The sequence below is a fragment of the Tachysurus vachellii genome, chromosome 1 (genome assembly GCF_030014155.1).
Source record: "Tachysurus vachellii isolate PV-2020 chromosome 1, HZAU_Pvac_v1, whole genome shotgun sequence".
Classification (NCBI taxonomy): domain Eukaryota; kingdom Metazoa; phylum Chordata; class Actinopteri; order Siluriformes; family Bagridae; genus Tachysurus; species Tachysurus vachellii.
In genome coordinates this window covers 19,844,649-19,863,488 of record NC_083460.1, presented here as the reverse complement: position 1 = coordinate 19,863,488, position 18,840 = coordinate 19,844,649, and the positions used below count along the sequence as shown (strand labels likewise).

Here is an 18,840-nt window from a genome sequence, read left to right as displayed (position 1 = left end):
GGAACAGGGTTTGTGTCTCTCAGTTCTAGTGAAGGGAAACTGTAACGCTACTGAAAAGCAGCACTACTGTATGTCTAGATTAATAGGGAGACGCTTCTTATGCATAATTATTAATCTGTAATGCGTCCAGTTCTGCCTGGGCATCAGATAAGCAGCGAGGAGATTAATAAATGTGCAGGAGTGAAATAAATGATAAAATGTGCTGGAATGTGAGATGTTAAAAAAAAAAAGTCACAAGTATTTATTTAGTTTGTTTCATTAATTTTATTGACCAGTTACAATGTCAGAGATGAATAAACAGTTTATTATCAGATTTAAGTTGAATTACTTGTAATCCACCAGCTTTTTACAGTAACACTGTTAATGACTTTGGTTTATGGAGTCCATAAGTCAGTGTATCCTCAGCTAAGTCTTTAGGCCAGCTGAACTTTAGTTCCTCTAAGGATAGATAGAGAGGAGAGGAGTTGAAACTTAACGCACCGACCCAATTCATTTAGCTTTCTTAAAATTAGCCTGGAAATGGGGGAAAAGCGAGAGAGCTCCATAAATAGAGCGATTAAATGAACCACAATGTGAAGGTGCTTCTGTTTTCCGCTCTAGGCCATGTTACACCTCAAACTCTGATTATTCTCATTACCTGGTCAGAGAAGAGTAGCTCTGGACGCACTTATGCGCGTACACACACACACACACACACACACACACACAGACTCATAAATAGCTAACCCGATCTTATTCTTGTTTTATGATTTATTCTCATTATATCACATTGTCCACAGCATTAGAGAGAATGAAAAAAAATAGCGTTTTTGTATTAATTAGGAAACCGTGAAGAGCTGCATTACTCGTAGAATGGATCTCACTTTTTAAATTGGATCAAAGCGTGTGAATGAAATGGGGCTTTCAAGGGACATAATAATAGCTGTTTGATTTCACACCTCCCCAGAAGCTCCAGGAAGTGCCGCGAATTCATTACTGCATGTACATCAGTGTCACCTACGCGGCGGATTGTAGAGCCGAACTGACCAGAAAATTACTAGGCCAGAGATCTAACTCTCCTCCCAAAGCTTCATCAGTAGACGACCATGTGCTGCGCCGCCCTTTCCTCGGCTTCCTCTCAGACCTGATGATCCCACAAGAGAGAGAAGTCTTTGTACAGCATCGAAGAGTCATCGACTAAAAACAATGTTCCATAATTATACACAAACTTGTGGACTGTAAACATGACTCCAGGCATTTCTGAACGGTGCAGACTTGGTCGGGTTCAGACTCGCCTAACCTCATTAATGACTTCTACCATTTGCATGTTGTTTAATCAGCTGCAAGTCTGCACCGGCTTTAGCATTCGCAGCTGGAGACATGCTAATGTCTGATATGCCCTTGCTTGTTCCATGTGGTGCTTGAGCTCTGAACGTGGGTGTGTGGGTGGGTGTGTGTGGGTTTGGGTGTGTCCTTAAGCCGTGAGAGTACAAGAGCATGCCCTCTCTGTACACGTGTCCCTCATGTGTCCCTCATGTGTCCTCGGTAGCAGGACTGCAGAGAAATGAATCCAAACGATGCCGGCTAAATAACAAATATGAATCAGCGAGAGGATCAACAGAAGCTCAAATATAAGCTCAAATCGTGACACTTAATTTGTTTGTAAAGAGATTATTTACTCGCCACAAGCCAAGATGGCATCTATAATTTCACCTCCCTGTCTCGCCGCAGCCATCCGTCGTTAACGTTCCCTTTTCTTCACGCAGCTGTTGACGATAGAATAAAGAAGCTGCTTTCGGTTCAAACACTTTTGCTCCCTCTGTGCTCACTAATAGCCATTAGCTCATGTTAAAGAGCACTTTTTTGGACCTCTCACCCTCAGACTAACGGAATTGACTGAGTGTATTGAGTGGGGATTGTCTTTAAATGGCTGTTTGGATAATGTGAATGGAGACCTGCTGAGCTGCAGTTGACCACCTGCTATCGAGTCTCTCCCTCTCTCTTGGCCCGCACTGTTACACAGATTTTTATCTACTTCACATCGACAACATTCGTGTAGCACCCATGCAAAAAAGTTCTGTGGCATTTTGTATGAATGTAAAAAATGGGATTCGTCCTTTTTGTCTCGCTTTGTTTGAAATCGACTTTAAATTTCCGACAGCCAGCGTTAAGAATATCTGTTATCTGTTAGGGGATTCTGGTCTATCGGGTGTTAATATGCTGCGTTTTAGCAAATCTTTACAGTAGTGGAAGTATATCGATGGTTCCGGTATTGAATTTGAAAGTAGGAGAACATCGTTTGACATTGGTAGTGTTCTTTAATGTAAACAAAAGAAGTGCTCTTGTGCCTGAAGCAAAGCAATTACAGTTTGTGAAATTAGTTTCACTCAGTCAGTCTGCAGCGTTTCATACCGCAGCTCATCCTGTCAGACCGCATTTGACTCGAGCGGTGGGAGAAACCACGTGGCCTTCGGTGCCGGCACACTCGCCATAATTAAGTTCAAGCAGCGGCTGGAAGAATGGAGGATGCTGTTTTTAATGAGGAAGGAACGACGTGAGGAGAGCAGAACCACAGTGTTTTGTCCTAATTCAATATCCCGCATTGCCTCTTTTTCCCTGGACTCTCCCTTAACATGTTTACTGCTTGGTTAGGTAGATAAGAAGCCATGAATTTTATCTGCACCACCGGGGCTAATAGGGTCGGGCCACGTCTAACACATAGCCGTGCTTTCCAGAGCACTGTTTGCAGCTTAGAAACAAAATGCAGCTATAATATCCATATTAAGGAGAGTCTTATGAAAGACACAATTCTCAGATGGCAGTTTGTTAGAATCAGAGCCGTGTGTACCAAAGCTGCACATACTGTATCTCAGGCTAAAGCGTAACTCTACACTTATAACCTAAACTGCTTTTGGGGAAAAATAAAACAATCCATAGAATTAAACCATAAACAAAACATCTGTCTCCGTCTCATCACCTGAGGTATAATCACTCAACCCATTAAAATATCATCTCCACATCTTCACTCCAGTGAATTCTGTTCATGCAAGCATCTGCTGTCTGGTGTGAAATGTGCTAAACATTTGGACTGAAATACTTGAAATATCAGAAACATTACATTTTGATTGTTCATGTCAGTTGGAGTTGTTGGGGATAAAACACTGAACAGTGATTGTGAGGCTACTCTGTGAAAGAAGTCATCAGATTATTGACTAATTTTAAAACTTTTCATGCTGTTGTCTTCAGAGTAGTTTCCATAAAACAGGAGGAAATTGACAAAGTTTACAATCTAAATTAGACTCTTATCAAATTAATAGAACTGTTTAAAACACGTTTTAATGCCAAACGTCCTTTAACACGAAGGTGCGTACGACCACAATGCCCCGAGTCTCACCTGTCAGCTAATTAGTAGCAGTTTGAACTGATTAAGTGATACTAAACATCCTAAAAGCAGCGTTTTTATCTGTGAAGAGCACTCGTGCATTTTTATTACAGACTTCCTCTAAAAACGTAGAGAAGCAAAATAGCCCACAGGCAAGCATCGTCCCTGTGTCGCTGCCAGTAGCTGCCGGGCTCGGCTCTGCAGAGGCTCAAGTGAACATGGAATAGAGTGGGATTGTATGTGCACTTCAGAGTTGCACTCTGTCATCTGCGAAGGATCATCTGTGTTTGTGGCCAACAAGCTTTTATGAGTGGGAAGAGAGACAGACGGTGGATAGTCCTGCTCATGACATTATTATATCTAAAACACACCAAGCCTGATCCTGTCACATCTCATTAATGTGTGTCAAACATTTGGGTAACTTAACACACAGAATTATTATACCTGTGAACCAGGGACAGCATCATGGACACCCAAGGCTCGCTGACGTGGCAATAATTGCTGATGTATCACAGGTTAATGCATATTTGGCTGCATAGCTGACACCTTTTCACACACAACACCACCTACAATTGACACTTGAGCATCAGAATTGGGCAATGGAAGTAGGTAGCCTGGTCTGATGAATCACTTTTTTTTTTTTATGTGGGCATCCTGGTGTGTGTGTATCCCTTACCTGGGGAAGAGATGGTACCCAGATGCTCTATGGGAATGAGGTATCGTGATGCTCTGAGCAATATTGGGTTCTGGCATTCATGTGGTTGTTACTTTGGCATCTCTTATCTCTTAATTTGTAAACAGGGCCTGAGATTGAAGCTAAAAGCTGCACTCCTTGGGAGTGTTGGCAGATATTACGTTTTACTACAGATGGTTGATGTGCCATATTCGCCATCAGAAAATTTATATGTAGCTGTTCTCTGATGTGATGATTATCACTAGCTCCAACCATTGAGGTATGATTCCCTTCCCTACGTATTCACCATGCAATCAAGTGTGCTTAGAATCTGGTGCATAGATAGTATTGTTATTAACTGCCTGGTAAAATATTGGCTGAAATTGCATGGCTCTCATCACTTTGGTAAGGTTTCCAGAAGCCTCTTGACCGCTGCAGTGTAATGGACTCTAGCCATTCCACTTTAGTGATGCTTGAAGCAAGTGTGGCTATCACTGTGAGCACCACACCACTGACCGTGTCGGCCAGATCAGACCCCGACTACTCTCTGACTGCTGGACAAGAGCCACTCTGTCAAGTGTGTAGGGATTGATGAAACAGCTGGCAAACACGTTACTGCCATCTCCGTTCCACCAGCTTACAAGAGCCCTGGACTGACCTGAAAATGTGTTTATAAATGTCTGAGAATCTCGATTTTGTGAAATGAAAAGGAAAAAAATAACAGCAATTTAGTTGATAAGAAAAAAGAGTAGGACATGTCTCAGGTCAGCATATGGCTGTGTTAGAGTTCTTGATGGATTTATGAAGGTGTTATAAATACTGAATGCCTTTTAAATGGATTTATAAAGACCTCATAAATACTGAATGCTAACTTGTAAGTTTGCAGCTGTCTAGAGATAAACACCTTGGCATCTTTTTGTCCTTAAGCCCTGACCCCCTTGAACAGTGTGTTTCAAGAGTGTTCATTTCTCTTCCCCCTTATATTAATATTGATGTTGTCTGTGCTTTCACACTTCAGTGCTCCCCTTTCTCTGTCTCTCTCTCTCTCTCTCTCTCTCTCTCTCTCTCTCTCTCTCTCTCTGTCTCTCGCTCGCACTCTCTCGCGCTCTCTCTCTCTCTTTTGCTCTCTATCTCTTGCTCGCTCTCTGTCTCTCTCTCACTCTCTCTCTCGCTCTCTCTCGTCCGCACTCTCTCTCGCTTGCTCTCTCTTTGTCTCTCTCTCTCGCTCTCTCTCTGTCTCTTGCTCTCTCTCTCGCTCTCTCTCTGTCTCTCTCTCTTGCTCGCTCTCGCTCTCTCGTCCCTCTCTCTCTCGCTCTCTCGTCCCTCTCTCTCTCTCGCTCTCTCGTCCCCCTCTCTCTCTCTCGCTCTCTCGCTCTTGCTCTGTCTCTCTATCTGCCTCTCTCGCTCTCTCTCATTTGAAGGAAAATGCTCACAGTTAGGTGAGTGCTAAGGCACAGCCACAGAGCTGGAGACAGGAAAGCTGCTTTAAAGTGATTTGCAGGCATCTTTCCCAGCATCCTCTAGCTGCCTATGGATTTACTGCGATAGTGGGAGACTGTGGTCATAGCCGAGCTGCAGGGAATAAATGCCGTTAACGTTCTTCAAATAGGTTATATTACGTCCATACACAATGTCGATACACACATATCCTGCTTACTAAATAATAAAAAAACCTATAAGTCTGGAAGTCTGCATTTCTTTAAGCCTTGTAGTAAATATGTAGCTAAGAGGAGTGCACTAGAGCCTTTCAGTCATCAGCTATTAGAGAAGGATGAGCAAATGATATTGAAGTGCATTACAGGAACAGGAGGCCTTGATAAGGTGTACATTTTAAAGAGCAAGGAAAAGTGCTATATGCTCTCATGAAAGCAGAACACGCGTCTGAAATCTCGACATCAATTCTTGTGCAAATGCAAAAATATAGTAATTATGTTCCTTATTGCCCTTATAGTAAGATGACAGTGTCAGAGTAATTTTATGCTTTCTCTATCTTTGCTGTAGATTTGCCTAATGACACACACATTATGTGCTTGTAAAGGGCTTTTATGAAGCCTGCATGTGTGAAGATGCTCAGCGTGGGGCATCTCTTGGGCATTTGCAGGTCTGTTCCTAGCTCCTTTTTATGTTTTTTTCTGCCATTTTTGCTTACTTAAGAACGGACCCTTGATGGCTTCGAGAGTGGTTTAAAAGTATGGAGAAGAGAACACATGGAAGGCTGGGTCACTCTGACTGGCCTGTTGATGTTTCTCTCTTTTTTTTTCCTCCCTTTCTTCCCCTCTTGTGTTCTCAAACCATTAGAACTAGGCCTCGGGAAGAAAAGATGCTTTCTAAAAAAAAATTCCTCCAATTAATAATGGGAGAAAGAAAGAAGAAAGGTGTATGTTTTTACGCCACAGTTTTTCTGGACAATGTTTATTAGTCACGTTCTGACAACGTATGAAAAATCTCAACAGTCCCTTCAGTGTTTTCTCCTCTTTCATTTGTTTTCTTCCTTTATCTGATGTTCTATATATCTTTTCCTTTCCCTTTGCCATTGTCCATGATTGTGTGCTCCCTGGTGAACAAATGTTCTTTTGCTATGTGGGTTAGATTCAAGTGAGGTTGTCTATTCATCTCTCTGATTTTCAGTATCTCAATGTCATCCCTCTTTACTTCCTCCAGCAAGCGGTGAAGGAGAACGGGAGGAGGCGGGAGGCAGAAGAGAAGCAGAGGAGGGCGAGGGCTGCGAAAGAGAAGGCCGAGCGCGAGAAACAGGAACGACAGCAGAGGAAGAAGAGGTTGCTGGATGTCAACGCAGGTACGACATTAAAGGTTTACAGGAGCAGCCTTCAGAGCTGATAAAAAATAACAATTGGTTTTAATTATATAATGCAAAGGAAGAGAATGAGAATCAGAAGAGCTGAATTCTTATACATTAAATATAAGTCTGACAAATAAATATATATGTAAAAGGAACATTTATAGAAAAATTGTAGTAATTCATGCATTAATGACGATTGTAGGAAAAACAGAGAATAAGCAAAACAGCAAGACTGCTAGGAAACTAGTTAAAGTGCTAGTTAGGAGAACAGATCTCCTGTGAAAGGGCCTTTTTACACCCGGTCACTTCATGTGTTTTCTTTGATCCGATAGCTATCTGATTTGTTAAAACTGTTCTATTTACATTAGGCCACATAAATGCGTCTTGGTGAATCGGATATCAATCCGATCTTTCTACTCTCACCCAAAATGCAAATATATTTTACCTCATATCAGAATCAGAAAGAGCTTTATTGCCAGGCATGTTTTCGCATGCGAGGAATTTGTTTTAGTGACAGAAGTTCCACAGTGTTACAGAATGATACTATATAGGCAAAAATTGTATGTACACATGTACAGGTTGAAATGTGCAGTTGAAATATACAAATATAGGCAATTTGTATGTACAGATGTGCAAGTGTGAGAATGTGCAATTGAAGTATACAATATATACAATTTGTATGTACAATTGAAGTAAACGGTATAGACAAATATATGTACAGATGTGCCAAGTATGAAATGTGTAATTGAAGTAAACATGGTACAAATGTGCAAGTGTGAAATGTGCAATGAGTGTTGTGTGTTCCATGTGTGTTAAGTGTTCATCAGATGGATTGCCTGAGGGAAGAAACTGTTCCTATGTCTGGTCGTTCTGGTGCTCAGGGCTCTGTAGCGTCGACCAGATGGCAACAGTTCAAAGAGGGAGTGTGCTGGGTGTGAGGGGTCCAGAGTGATTGACTTTGCCCTGTTGTACCAATGGTTCGCTCAGCAGTCCGGACTACCCTCTGTAGTCTCCTGAGGTCAGATTTGGTAGCTGAGCTAAACCAAACAGTAACTGAGGTGCAGAGAATGGATTCAATGATGGCAGTGTAGAACTGTTTCAGAAGATCCTGTGGCAGGTTGAACTTCCTCAGCTGGCGAAGGAAGTACAACCTCTGCTGGGCCTTTTTCACAATGGAGTCTATGTGAATGTCCCACTTCAGGTCCTGGGAGATTGTGGTTCCCAGGAATCTGAATGACTCCACTGCTGTGACAATGCTGTCCAAGATGGTGAGTGGAGGGAGAGCAGGGGGTCTCTCCTGAACACTATCATCTCCACTGTTTTGAGCGTGTTCAGCTCCAGGTTGTTAAGGCTGCACCAGACAGCCAGCCGTTCATCCTCCAGTCTGTAAGCAGACTCGTCACCGTCCTGGATGAGGCCAATCAGTGTGGTGTCGTCTGCAAACTTCAGGAGCTTGACAGATGGGTCATTTGAGGTGCAGTCATTTGTGTACAGGGAGAAGAGCAGTGGGGAGAGGACACAGCCCTGGGGGGCGCTAGTGCTGATGGTGCGGGTGCTGGATTTGAGTTTTCCCAGTCGCACTAGCTGCTGCCTGTCTGTGAGAAAGCTGGTGATCCACTGACAGACAGAGGAGGGAACGGAGAGCTGGGTTAATTTGGGCTGGAGGAGTGATGGGATGATGTGTTAAAGGCAGAGCTGAAGTCCACAAACAGGATCCTCACATAAGTCCCTGGTCTGTCCAGATGCTGCAGAACATAATGCAGTCCCATATTGACTGCATCATTCACAGACCTGTTTGCTCTGTAGGCAAAGTGCAGAAGGTCCAAGAAGGGTCCAGTGATGTCCTTCAGATAAGCCAAAACCAGTCTTTCAAATGATTTCATGACCACAGACGTTAGAGCCATAGGTCTGTAGTCATTAAGTCCGGTTATTTTGGGTTTCTTTGGAACGGGAATGATTGTGGAGCTTTTGAAGCATGAGGGTACTTCACACAGCTCCAGTGATGTGTTGAAGATCCGTGTGAAGATGGGGGCCAGTTGATCAGCACAGGTTTTCAGACGGGCTGGTGAAACGGTGAAATTTCCAGGGTAATTGAAATTGAACACGCTTTGGTGCATGCGGTTGCTAAACCGCATTTACTGTTTGCTGCATTTTGGCTGGCGGCAGCAGTGCGTTTTAAGACCTGACGAGACACCTGGGTGAAAGATCACCTGTGAGTGACGTACTTCTGTTTGGGAGGAGTATAGCGCTGACGTATGTGGCTTGAACAACCACATTCATTTGCACCTGTCCAGTTTCATCTGAAATGCGTCCCAGACCACCTCCTGAAGTGGTTTGAGCGATCGGATTTATATCCGTCTCCAAAAAGTTTCGGAGGGCATTTAGACCTGGTCTTTTTACCATCGTTTAGCTATCTGATCACAGAAAATGCATGAAGTGACCAGGTGTAAAAAGCCCCAACGTGTCTCAGGTTAACACAAATCTTTTTGCGTCTGCAACAGCGTCTTTTTTTTCTTTACCGCTCTCTCTCTCTCTTGTTACCTGCTCCAGTTACCTGTTCCTTCGGCCGGTGCCGGTCGTGGTGGCTTATAGTAACATAACCACCCAAACAAGATAACTAGCTAGAACGCAAGCTAGTTACTAAACTCCAGGGTGAAATGCTTGTGTAAAGAAAGCACATCCATTTTGTGTTTTACTGTTTATTAGTGTCAAAATGAGATGAAAAACACTTTCCTTTTTGTGAACACTGTGCTCTAATTAACACAGTAAAAGTACCGTAATAGAACGACGGAAACAGATACGAAGCCGGTCTAGGTTAAGACTATTAAATTAACAGCCATGGCTGTGGTGAATTATTATTATTCTTTTTTTTTTTCTTTCCAATTTTGTTTTCTCAAATTGCCCTTAGATACAACAGGAGAAGCACTTTTGCTCTATTGTTTAAGGACACGTAGTCAAGCATGTAGTACACAGTCTGGTTCAGGCGAAGCAACTCGGACAGAGTTAAGGCATTGTTAATGTTATTTATTTATTAACTCTTTGTGTGTGCTGCTTGCTCTGCCCACTCTTACCACAGAATTGTGTTGTATTACGTTGTGTGTCTGTCTGTGAGTCTATGTGTGTGTCTGTGTGTTTGTCTGTGTGTGTGTGTGTGTGTGTGTGTGTGTGTCTGTCTGTCTGAGTGTGTCTGTGTGTTTGTCTGTGTCTGTGTGTGCGCCCGTCTGTGCGCCCGTCTGTGTGTGTGTGTCTGTGAGTGTGTGTTTGTCTGTCTGTGGATGTGTGTGTGTCTGTCTGTCTGTGTGTTTGTCTGTCTGTATGTGTGTGTGTCTGTGTTTCTGTGACTGGGTGTGTGTCTGTCTGTCTCTGTGTGTCTGTCTGTCTCTGTGTGTGTGTCTGTGAGTGTGTGTGTCTGTGAGTGTGTGTCTGTGTGTGTCTGTCTCTGTGTGTGTCTGTCTGTGACTGTGTCTCTGTCTGTCTGAGTGTGTGTGTCTGTGAGTGTGTGTGTCCTCTGTGTGTGTTGGAGAGAAATATCCTTTTATACGGTGAACGGGCAAATCAATCTGGGTCTCACTGTGGAAGCATCAGTAAAAAGAGTCTGTTTTATTGAATTAGATGTGCATAGCTACAGGAAGCTAATGAAAGTACGACTTTTCATTTGGAGATAATAATATTTCCTAATCATGGAGATGTTCAGCAAACATTTTTTATCCTTTGAGGCCCCAGCTTGTGACTTACTGGACTTCAAAGCTGCTGCTAATGTCATGGGGCCGGTCACTACAGTCACTACCTTCAGAGGTCTTGTAAAAACCACATCTTGACAGTTTAGGACTGTTTTGGGGAACATACACTATTTTAGGAAGGTGCTTTTGATCAGTGTAAATCGGAAAGGATGGAGACTGAATGAGTTGAGACTGAGCACATGACCTTGAAGAACAAGGAAGATGAGACAGCACTGTTCCTTAAAGACCTCAGTGCTTATCAGTGGTTGTAATGAAAATACTGAACAACACACGTGCACACACACACACACACACACACACACACACACACACACACATTTCCTACAATATTCTGTAGGAATTGTCTTTTCTAGAAATAGCAAGATTATTGTTGCTTTCTATGTCTTATTACTCACATTAATAGCAGCAGGGAAGAAGTTGATCGAGGATCCCTCGTGAGGTAGCTTTAAGAGAGCTGTCACAATGTTGAAATCCTGAACGATGGAAATCATTTCAGTTCCAGTATTGAGGAAATTTCCTCACACTGGGGATGTCGTGAAATTTGTTAAGAGCAAATAGCAGTCTGCTCTTGAGGAGTATTCTCTCTTATTCCTACACTAGAATCACACTGCATAATGCAACACCGTGCATTTCGTTGATCCAAAAATCTGACCTCAGTCTTACAGCTCACCAGTAGCTGGTGTTGGAGAAAAGCCTACACAGATATTAGTCCAGTGTACGATGCGTGACCAGCTTTACCAAAGCAGCCATGTTTAACCACACGATATGATCTCCAAATACTTTCATTTTCTTCAGGCTGCATGAAAAAGACTCTTCTAAATCAATTACATGAACACAGTCATCATCATTGTAGGAAGTTGCTAACGTTTATTATTTACGTAACGCCCAATTCATTCAAAATAAAAAGTTCCCATGTCACCAGTACCTTCAGTAACCTAATTCATATTACTGTAACGCTCTCTGTTTCTGAAAATGTCACTGACTGCATACAATTTACTGATGTCTGTAATATTAGTTTCTCTCTCACACACACACTCACTCTCTCTCAAACACTCACACGCACACTCTCAAACACACACACACACACTCTTACACACACACTCTCTCTCACACACACATACACACACAAGACTACTTGTTCTTCCCCAGAAAGCACCTTCTCTTACTTATTACACATCCCAGCTATTACAGGCACACACACACAATCCTTTATAAAATATAAAATCACTTAATCGTACTAGCCAGAAGCGAGAGAACGGTTTCATATCAGTTTCCTAACACTTGTAGTGTGAACGACACATTCATCATTAGTGACAGAGACTGACTTGGTGGTGTGTGTGTGTGTGTGTGTGTGTGTGTGTGTGTGTGTGTGTGTGTGTGAAATCCTATACAAGTATTAAGCATTGTAGACCGAACTATAATGAAAGAGGAAATCTATTCAGAATCTACACACACAGACGCCGACGTCCGTGAAAGGCAATAAGCAGCACTCTAAGTGACTGAGTGGAGGAGGTAATAGAATAAAAAGAGAAGGAAATGATATTTGTGCTGTGATTTGGTTAGAGAATCAGCCATGCGCACTGTTAGTGAAAACAATTTCCCCCATTCTCTCTGCTGATCAGGTCTGTACACCAATAACACTGCACAAGTGTGCGCACACACACACACACACACACACATGCAATCACTTTCTGCTCTGCTTTGACCATTACATCTCCTATGTCTACGTATGTTTATTTATTTTCACATTCATTCACCTTCATTATTCTGTTTTGCCTGTTGCATGCAACTAGAGAGATAATAAGGGATCAAGCACCAAAGGTGTGTAGACCTCCTGCTGGAATGAAATATTTTCATCATCATCATCATCATCTTCATCACACTTTCAGCTGGAAGCCCATAGAAATGCTTGAGCCTCATCTTTTACTGAAAACAGGAAATAAGCTAATACCTCACCTTGAGCACAAGTACTTATGGCCTGATCATTAATGAGAAGGACAAATAAAGACTTCATGTAATATTTATTATATATTAAAAAACGTAATACTTCTTATACGTAAGAATATTTACGTATTTTTAATATAAGCATACTGTATATAGTTTAAAACTACAATATAGGACTAAATGTCAGAAATTCTCGCTCCACATTCATGGAAATTTGTTATGTTTCATTTGATGGATTATTTACAATCTCACACACACACAGATGTAGGTATATGGGAAATGTTTTGCTGCCCCTTCAATACAGAGCAATAGGAGTAATCATGCCTCATTAACAGTAATCATGTTTTATATGGACTGGTGAACTCAGGTTTGAGGACTGAAAGTTTATTCGAAGCGAAAAGAATTGAGCAGGAGGAGAATTTAACGCTTTCTCCACAATGCTGAGGACGAGAGAGATAAGCGTTTTAAAAGAGGGCTAATCCTCTGTATGAATGAGTTTCTGCAGCTTCACTGGTTATGTTATTCCATCAGAATAGAATCAGTGAAACTGACCTGATATGCACTAGCAGCCATAATAGCATTTTTTACATCAGCCTGAGTATCCGGGTCTCCTAAAGCTTTGAACTCGATCTGTAATGAAATCAGTCTCCAGCAGGTGGACAGTAGAGAGCGCTACTCAGAGTTATACTACAGTTAGCACTGATCCACTAATGTGATTGGACAAGTGATGACAATTTCATCACTGGGACTTTTCCTGTTTCTCTGACAGTTTCCTAGATGAAATTCCAGTTCTAACAATAGTTTGTTAGAGCGTAATGTTACTGCAGGCTGTTGTTGTAATGACAGTATCTGCAGTACAGCTCTATCACTCTGGAGATATCACTTAATTATGGCATCATGACAACTAACAGTGTGTGTGTGTCTGTGTCTGTCTGTGTCTGTCTGTGTGTGTCTGTCTGTGAGTGTGTGTCTGTCTATGTTTGTGTGTCTGTCTCTGTGTGTGTCTGTATGTGTGTCTGTGTGTGCCTGTGTCTGTGTCTGTCTGTCTGTGTGTGCCTGTGTCTGTGTGTGTCTGTCTGTGTGTGTGTCTGTCTGTGAGTGTGTGTTTGTGTCTGTCTGTGTGTGTGTGTGAGAGAGAGAGACAAAAGCTACATCTTATTATAGCTTGTCATGTTTACAAAATTGTTCAGTACATCTTGTTTTTCTCTTCATCCATGTGTTCTATTGAATGCGTTATTACTGTGAGAACAATAAAGTGCGCACACACACTTTGGGTTTGTTTTTGTGTCTGCAGACCTACTGTGTGATAAATCCCCTGCATTATGTCCCAGGGTGCTCTCCTCAGGAGGCGTGTTTGTCAACTGACAAATTACACATCAGCATTTTCTTAACGTTCACACTGGAGCTAGAACATGGAGAGATTCAGACAGAGAGCAGACTGGGTTAAGACTGAAAGTCACCTGAGTTTAAAACAGCTTGACATGGTGGCAGGAGTGAGAGGAAGGTAAGAGAGAGAGAATATGTGTGGCGAAGAGAAAGAGTGAAAGGTTTAATGTTTAACAGGGTTAAACAGAAATTCAGCTCTTTATCTCTCTCTCTCTCGCTCTCTCTCTCTCTGTCACTCTCTCCCTCTCTCTTTTTCTGTTTCTCATCTCTCTGTCTCTTATTCTCTCTCTCTCTCTCTCTCTCTCTCTCTCTCTCTCTCTGTCACTCTCTCTCATCTCTGTCTCTCTCTGTCACTCTCTTTTTCTGTTTCTCATCTCTCTGTCTCTTATTCTCTCTCTCTCATCTCTCTCTCTCGCTCTCTCTCTCTCTGTCACTCTCTCCCTCTCTCTTTTTCTGTTTCTCATCTCTCTGTCTCTTATTCTCTCTCTCTCTCTCTCTCTCTCTCTCTCTCTCTCTCTCTCTCTCTCTCTCTCTCTCTCTCTCTCTCTGTCACTCTCTCTCATCTCTGTCTCTCTCTGTCACTCTCTCTTTTTCTGTTTCTCATCTCTCTGTCTCTTATTCTCTCTCTCTCATCTCTCTGTCTCTTATTCTCTCTCTCTCATCTCTCTGTCTCGCTCTCTTTCCCTATCTCTCTCTCATCTCTCTGTCTCGCTCTCTCTTTCGCTCTCTTACTCTGTCTCTCTTTCTTACTTTCTCTCTCATCTCTCTGTCACTCACTCTCTCTCTCTCTCTCTCTCTCTCTCTCTCTCTCTCTCTCTCTCTCTCTCTCTCTCTCTCTCTCTCTCTCTCTCTCTCTCTCTCTGTCTTATTTGCTGCTTAACAGAGTTATTGGGACAGAAATATAACAGAGATATTGTGACAGAAAAGTTTGCTGTGACAGTTCACAACATGGACATCATGCCATCAGCCCAACAGATCATTCAGATCAACTCCTAACATGGCTGACTGATGAGAGTAAAGAATATCATGACAAAAGACATGAGGAGAAATGAAGGACTAATAAAGAAGCTAATAAATAAATATAAATAAAGGTTGTGTAGGAAAAAAAAGCAACTGACATTGTCTCAAAGCAGCTTTACAGAAGTATACTGTAGAAACTGAATAACAATGTTAATGTTTAAATAAAAATATAAAGTTAGAATTAAATTATTATTATTATTATTATTATTATTATTATTATTATTATTATTATTATTATTATTATGCAGCACTCTATGGACCCAGTATTAAAAAAACACTTATTTAACCGAACGCAGTAAATGAAATTCAGTTGTTGTTTTTTTTTGGTCAGTTGTAAACATTGTAAACAGCAGCATTTAAGCAGCGAATTTGTTTTGACAGGCTGAATGGATGAGTGTTACCTGGTGGAGCGAAAGTGGCTGTGTTTTCCGAAAGCAGACAGAAAGAAGAGTGTGTCACAGTGTCTGGCTCCCACACCACGATTAGCCATGTTTCTGATTCCGCACACGATCACACACCTAACAGCTACCTGACGCCTGCAGCATGAACAATGCTTGCTTTAGAGCAGCGCCTCCTCACTTAGGGACAAGGAGCAGTGCAGGAGGACATGTATTCAGTAGTACAGCTTGTTAGGAGCTCACACTAGTCTGATCTTGTGTATGCTTTTGCTCCTGATCTGTCCATTTAGTGACATACAGTGTCGGGAATTAGAGGGAAATGAGGAAAGGCAGGAAAAGGAAGGGATATCAGAGCAGGAGTGAGTGGTGCTCGACTTTGTCTTCTGAGTTAGAACTGTGTCGTATCTCACACCTGTTTGTTACACCTATTAGCTTCTAATCTTACTGCTCTCTCACTCTCTCGCTCTGTCTCTTTCTCTCTGTCTGTGTCTCTCTCTGTTCTGTTTCTTTCTCTCTGTGTGTCTCTCTCGCTCTATTCTGTTTCTTTCTCTCTGTGTCTCTGTTCTGTTTCTTTCTCTGTGTGTGTCTCTCTCTGTTCTGTTTCTTTCTCTGTGTGTGTCTCTCTCTGTTCTGTTTCTTTCTCTCTGTGTGTCTCTCTCTGTTCTGTTTCTTTCTCTCTGTGTGTCTTTCACTCTGTCTCTCTTTCTTTCTCTCTGTGTGTCTCTCGCTCTGTCTCTCTTTCTTTCTCTCTGTGTGTCTCTCTGTTCTGTTTCTTTCTCTCTGTGTCTCTCTCTGTTCTGTTTCTTTGTCTGTGTCTCTCTCTTCTGTTTCTTTCTCTCTGTGTCTCTTTCTGTTCTGTTTCTTTCTCTGTGTCTCTCTCTCTCTCTGTTCTGTTTCTTTCTCTGTCTCTCTCTCTGTTCTGTTTCTTTCTCTCTGTGTCTCTCTGTCTCTCTCTCTTCTGTTTCTTTCTCTGTCTCTCTCTCTTCTGTTTCTTTCTCTGTCTCTCTCTCTGTTCTGTTTCTTTCTCTCTGTCTCTCTCTCACTCGCTCACTATCTCTCCCTCTTTCTCTCTGTCTTTATTGCTCTCTCACGCTATCTTTTTTTTTACTGTATTTCTCTGTCTCTTCCTCTGTGTCTCTTTTCTCTCTCTCTCTCTCTCTCTCTCTCTCTCTCTCTCTCTCTCTCTCTCTCTCTCTCTCTCTCTCTCACTTCCTCTTCATCTCTCACACTCTCTCTATTCCTCTACCCCTCTCTCTTTCTCACTCTCTATTCCTCTTCACCTCTCTTTCTGAATCGTCACATACAAGACTCTTGTCCTAGTTATTTCTTTTATTCCCTCTTGCTCTCTCGCATGTTTGTTCCATGCGTTACTTTTGCTGCACAAAAAAAATAACCAGTGGAACTTAAGAGACGACTGTAACACGTTAATCGTCATTACGCCGTTTTTATGTTTTTTTCTCTTTTGTTGTCCCCGGTCATAAATTAGAAGATTCTGGATCAGTCATCAGTCAAATCTGTTCTTGTGTAATTTTAAGTGACTGTTGTTAAACCACTTCTGTTTCTTTTCATGTTTCACTTTAATAATCAGCATCGTGCGCTGGTCTGCTTGGCTGTTTGACAGACCGGAGTAAATTAGCTTCAGCAAAATTAATGCTGAAATCCCAGATTTTTTTTACTATAGCAGTGACATTTATAAAGAATTATGTTAATTTCAACCAAGTGAGGAAAGTCTGAAATAAAAAATAGTTGAATTGTTAAAGCATTTGTACAAAATATAACATTCTAAAATAAGTTAGAAAAAAAACAACTGGAGATGAAGTTAAAGGAAACTAAACAACCTCCCTGAAGTTGAGGATTTACCGATAACACATCATGAGTTTTACGTCTTTAACATCACATACAGGAACGTTTACTTCCTTTCTTACTGCAAATTAAGTTAGTCTCTGTTTTTCTGTTCATTGTTATTATAGCAGCTATAAACAGTTGTTCTCTAATCAGCCTCTTTTTTGTTCTTTTCCCCCCTTTTTTTAAAGTTTAATAATAATAAATAAACCCTCAGCTTGTCATGGTTCTTCGTAACAGGAAGACTTGTCTATGGCAGAAAACTCTCAGAGAGAGAGAGAGAGCGAGAGACAGCCAGACAGGGAGACCAGACAGCCAGACAGGGAGACCAGACAGCCAGACAGGGAGACCAGACAGCCAGACAGACAGGGAGACGAGACAGCCAGACAGACAGGGAGATGAGACAGCTAGACAGACAGGGAGATGAGACAGCTAGACAGACAGGGAGATGAGACAGCCAGACAGACAGGGAGATGAGACAGCCAGACGGGGAGGGAGATGAGACAGACAGACGGGGAGGGAGATGAGACAGACAGACAGACGGGGAGGGAGATGAGACAGACAGACAGGCGGGGAGGGAGATGAGACAGACAGACGGGGAGGGAGATGAGACAGACAGACAGGGAGGGAGGGAGATGAGACAGGGAGGAAGGGAGGGTGATGAGACAGACAGACAGGGAGGGAGATAAGACAGACAGGGAGGGAGGGAGATGAGACAGACAGACAGACAGGGAGGGAGATGAGACAGACAGACAGGGAGGGAGATCAGACAGGGAGGGAGATGAGACAGACAGACAGGGAGATCAGACAGACAGGGAGACGAGACGGAGATGAGAGAGAGAAAGAAAGAGAGAATGAATTTTGGTTTTACTCTGTACATATAATTTAATTGCATTATTTCTTATACAGTATTTAGTGTTTACAATATGTAATATGTGGAGCGTCCACTGTACATGTCACCGTTACAGTAGAAATGATAACGATATCGAACGAGCACATGAATATTAACCTGCTGCTCTTATTGAACAACTTGAAATACTGTCCAAAACATAATGCACACCTTCTGACCAATCAGATTTGAGAACGTAACCACACTGTGCACTTAATATAAATGTCTGAACAATAATTCAGCATGATGGACCATGGACTGACCTTCTCCTTTCACATCGCTACACCGACACCTTCACATCGATTTCTCCTTTACAAATAAAAAGATTTGTCCATTTCTATCCACCAGGGCCACTCAGGTGTTTGTTCAGTCTCTTGTCATTTCGAGACCAGACTACTGGAGCCCGCACCACTCCACTGCCCCACTCCCTCCACTGGCTTCCTTTATCTGCCCTCATCACATTTAAAACACTGAATAGCAAAAATCATCATATCACACCCTCAGATCATCCAGCACTGCTCGACTGGTCCTAATATCTCTCTGGGTACCCATCACCTTCTGGCACATAGGTGGTGGAATGAACTTCCTCTAGATGTTAACTAAAGTCCTTGTTCTTCACGATTAGCACTTTTGTGCACTGACACTATTTGAAGTGCTCTTCATCCCTGACCTGGTGAATTAAATGATGTTGCTTCGCCGATAAAGGAATCAGACCATTTGTTGTGTTTTATATGTTTTATATTTATATGTTTATATGTTCACGCTTTTTTCTGTGTAATATTTGTGT

General features: G+C 42.1%; 1 protein-coding gene across 4 annotated transcripts in view; it reads left to right on the top strand.

The window, feature by feature from the left end:
• diaph3 (diaphanous-related formin 3) overlaps nucleotides 1-18,840 on the top strand; it is a 290,424-nt gene that overhangs the window by 206,238 nt on the left and 65,346 nt on the right. For all 4 annotated transcript variants that reach the window (XM_060876191.1, XM_060876199.1, XM_060876172.1 and 1 more), the window contains one exon: nucleotides 6,696-6,831. In XM_060876191.1, the coding sequence (XP_060732174.1) occupies nucleotides 6,696-6,831 (136 nt within the window). The remainder of the gene's footprint in view (nucleotides 1-6,695; nucleotides 6,832-18,840) is intronic.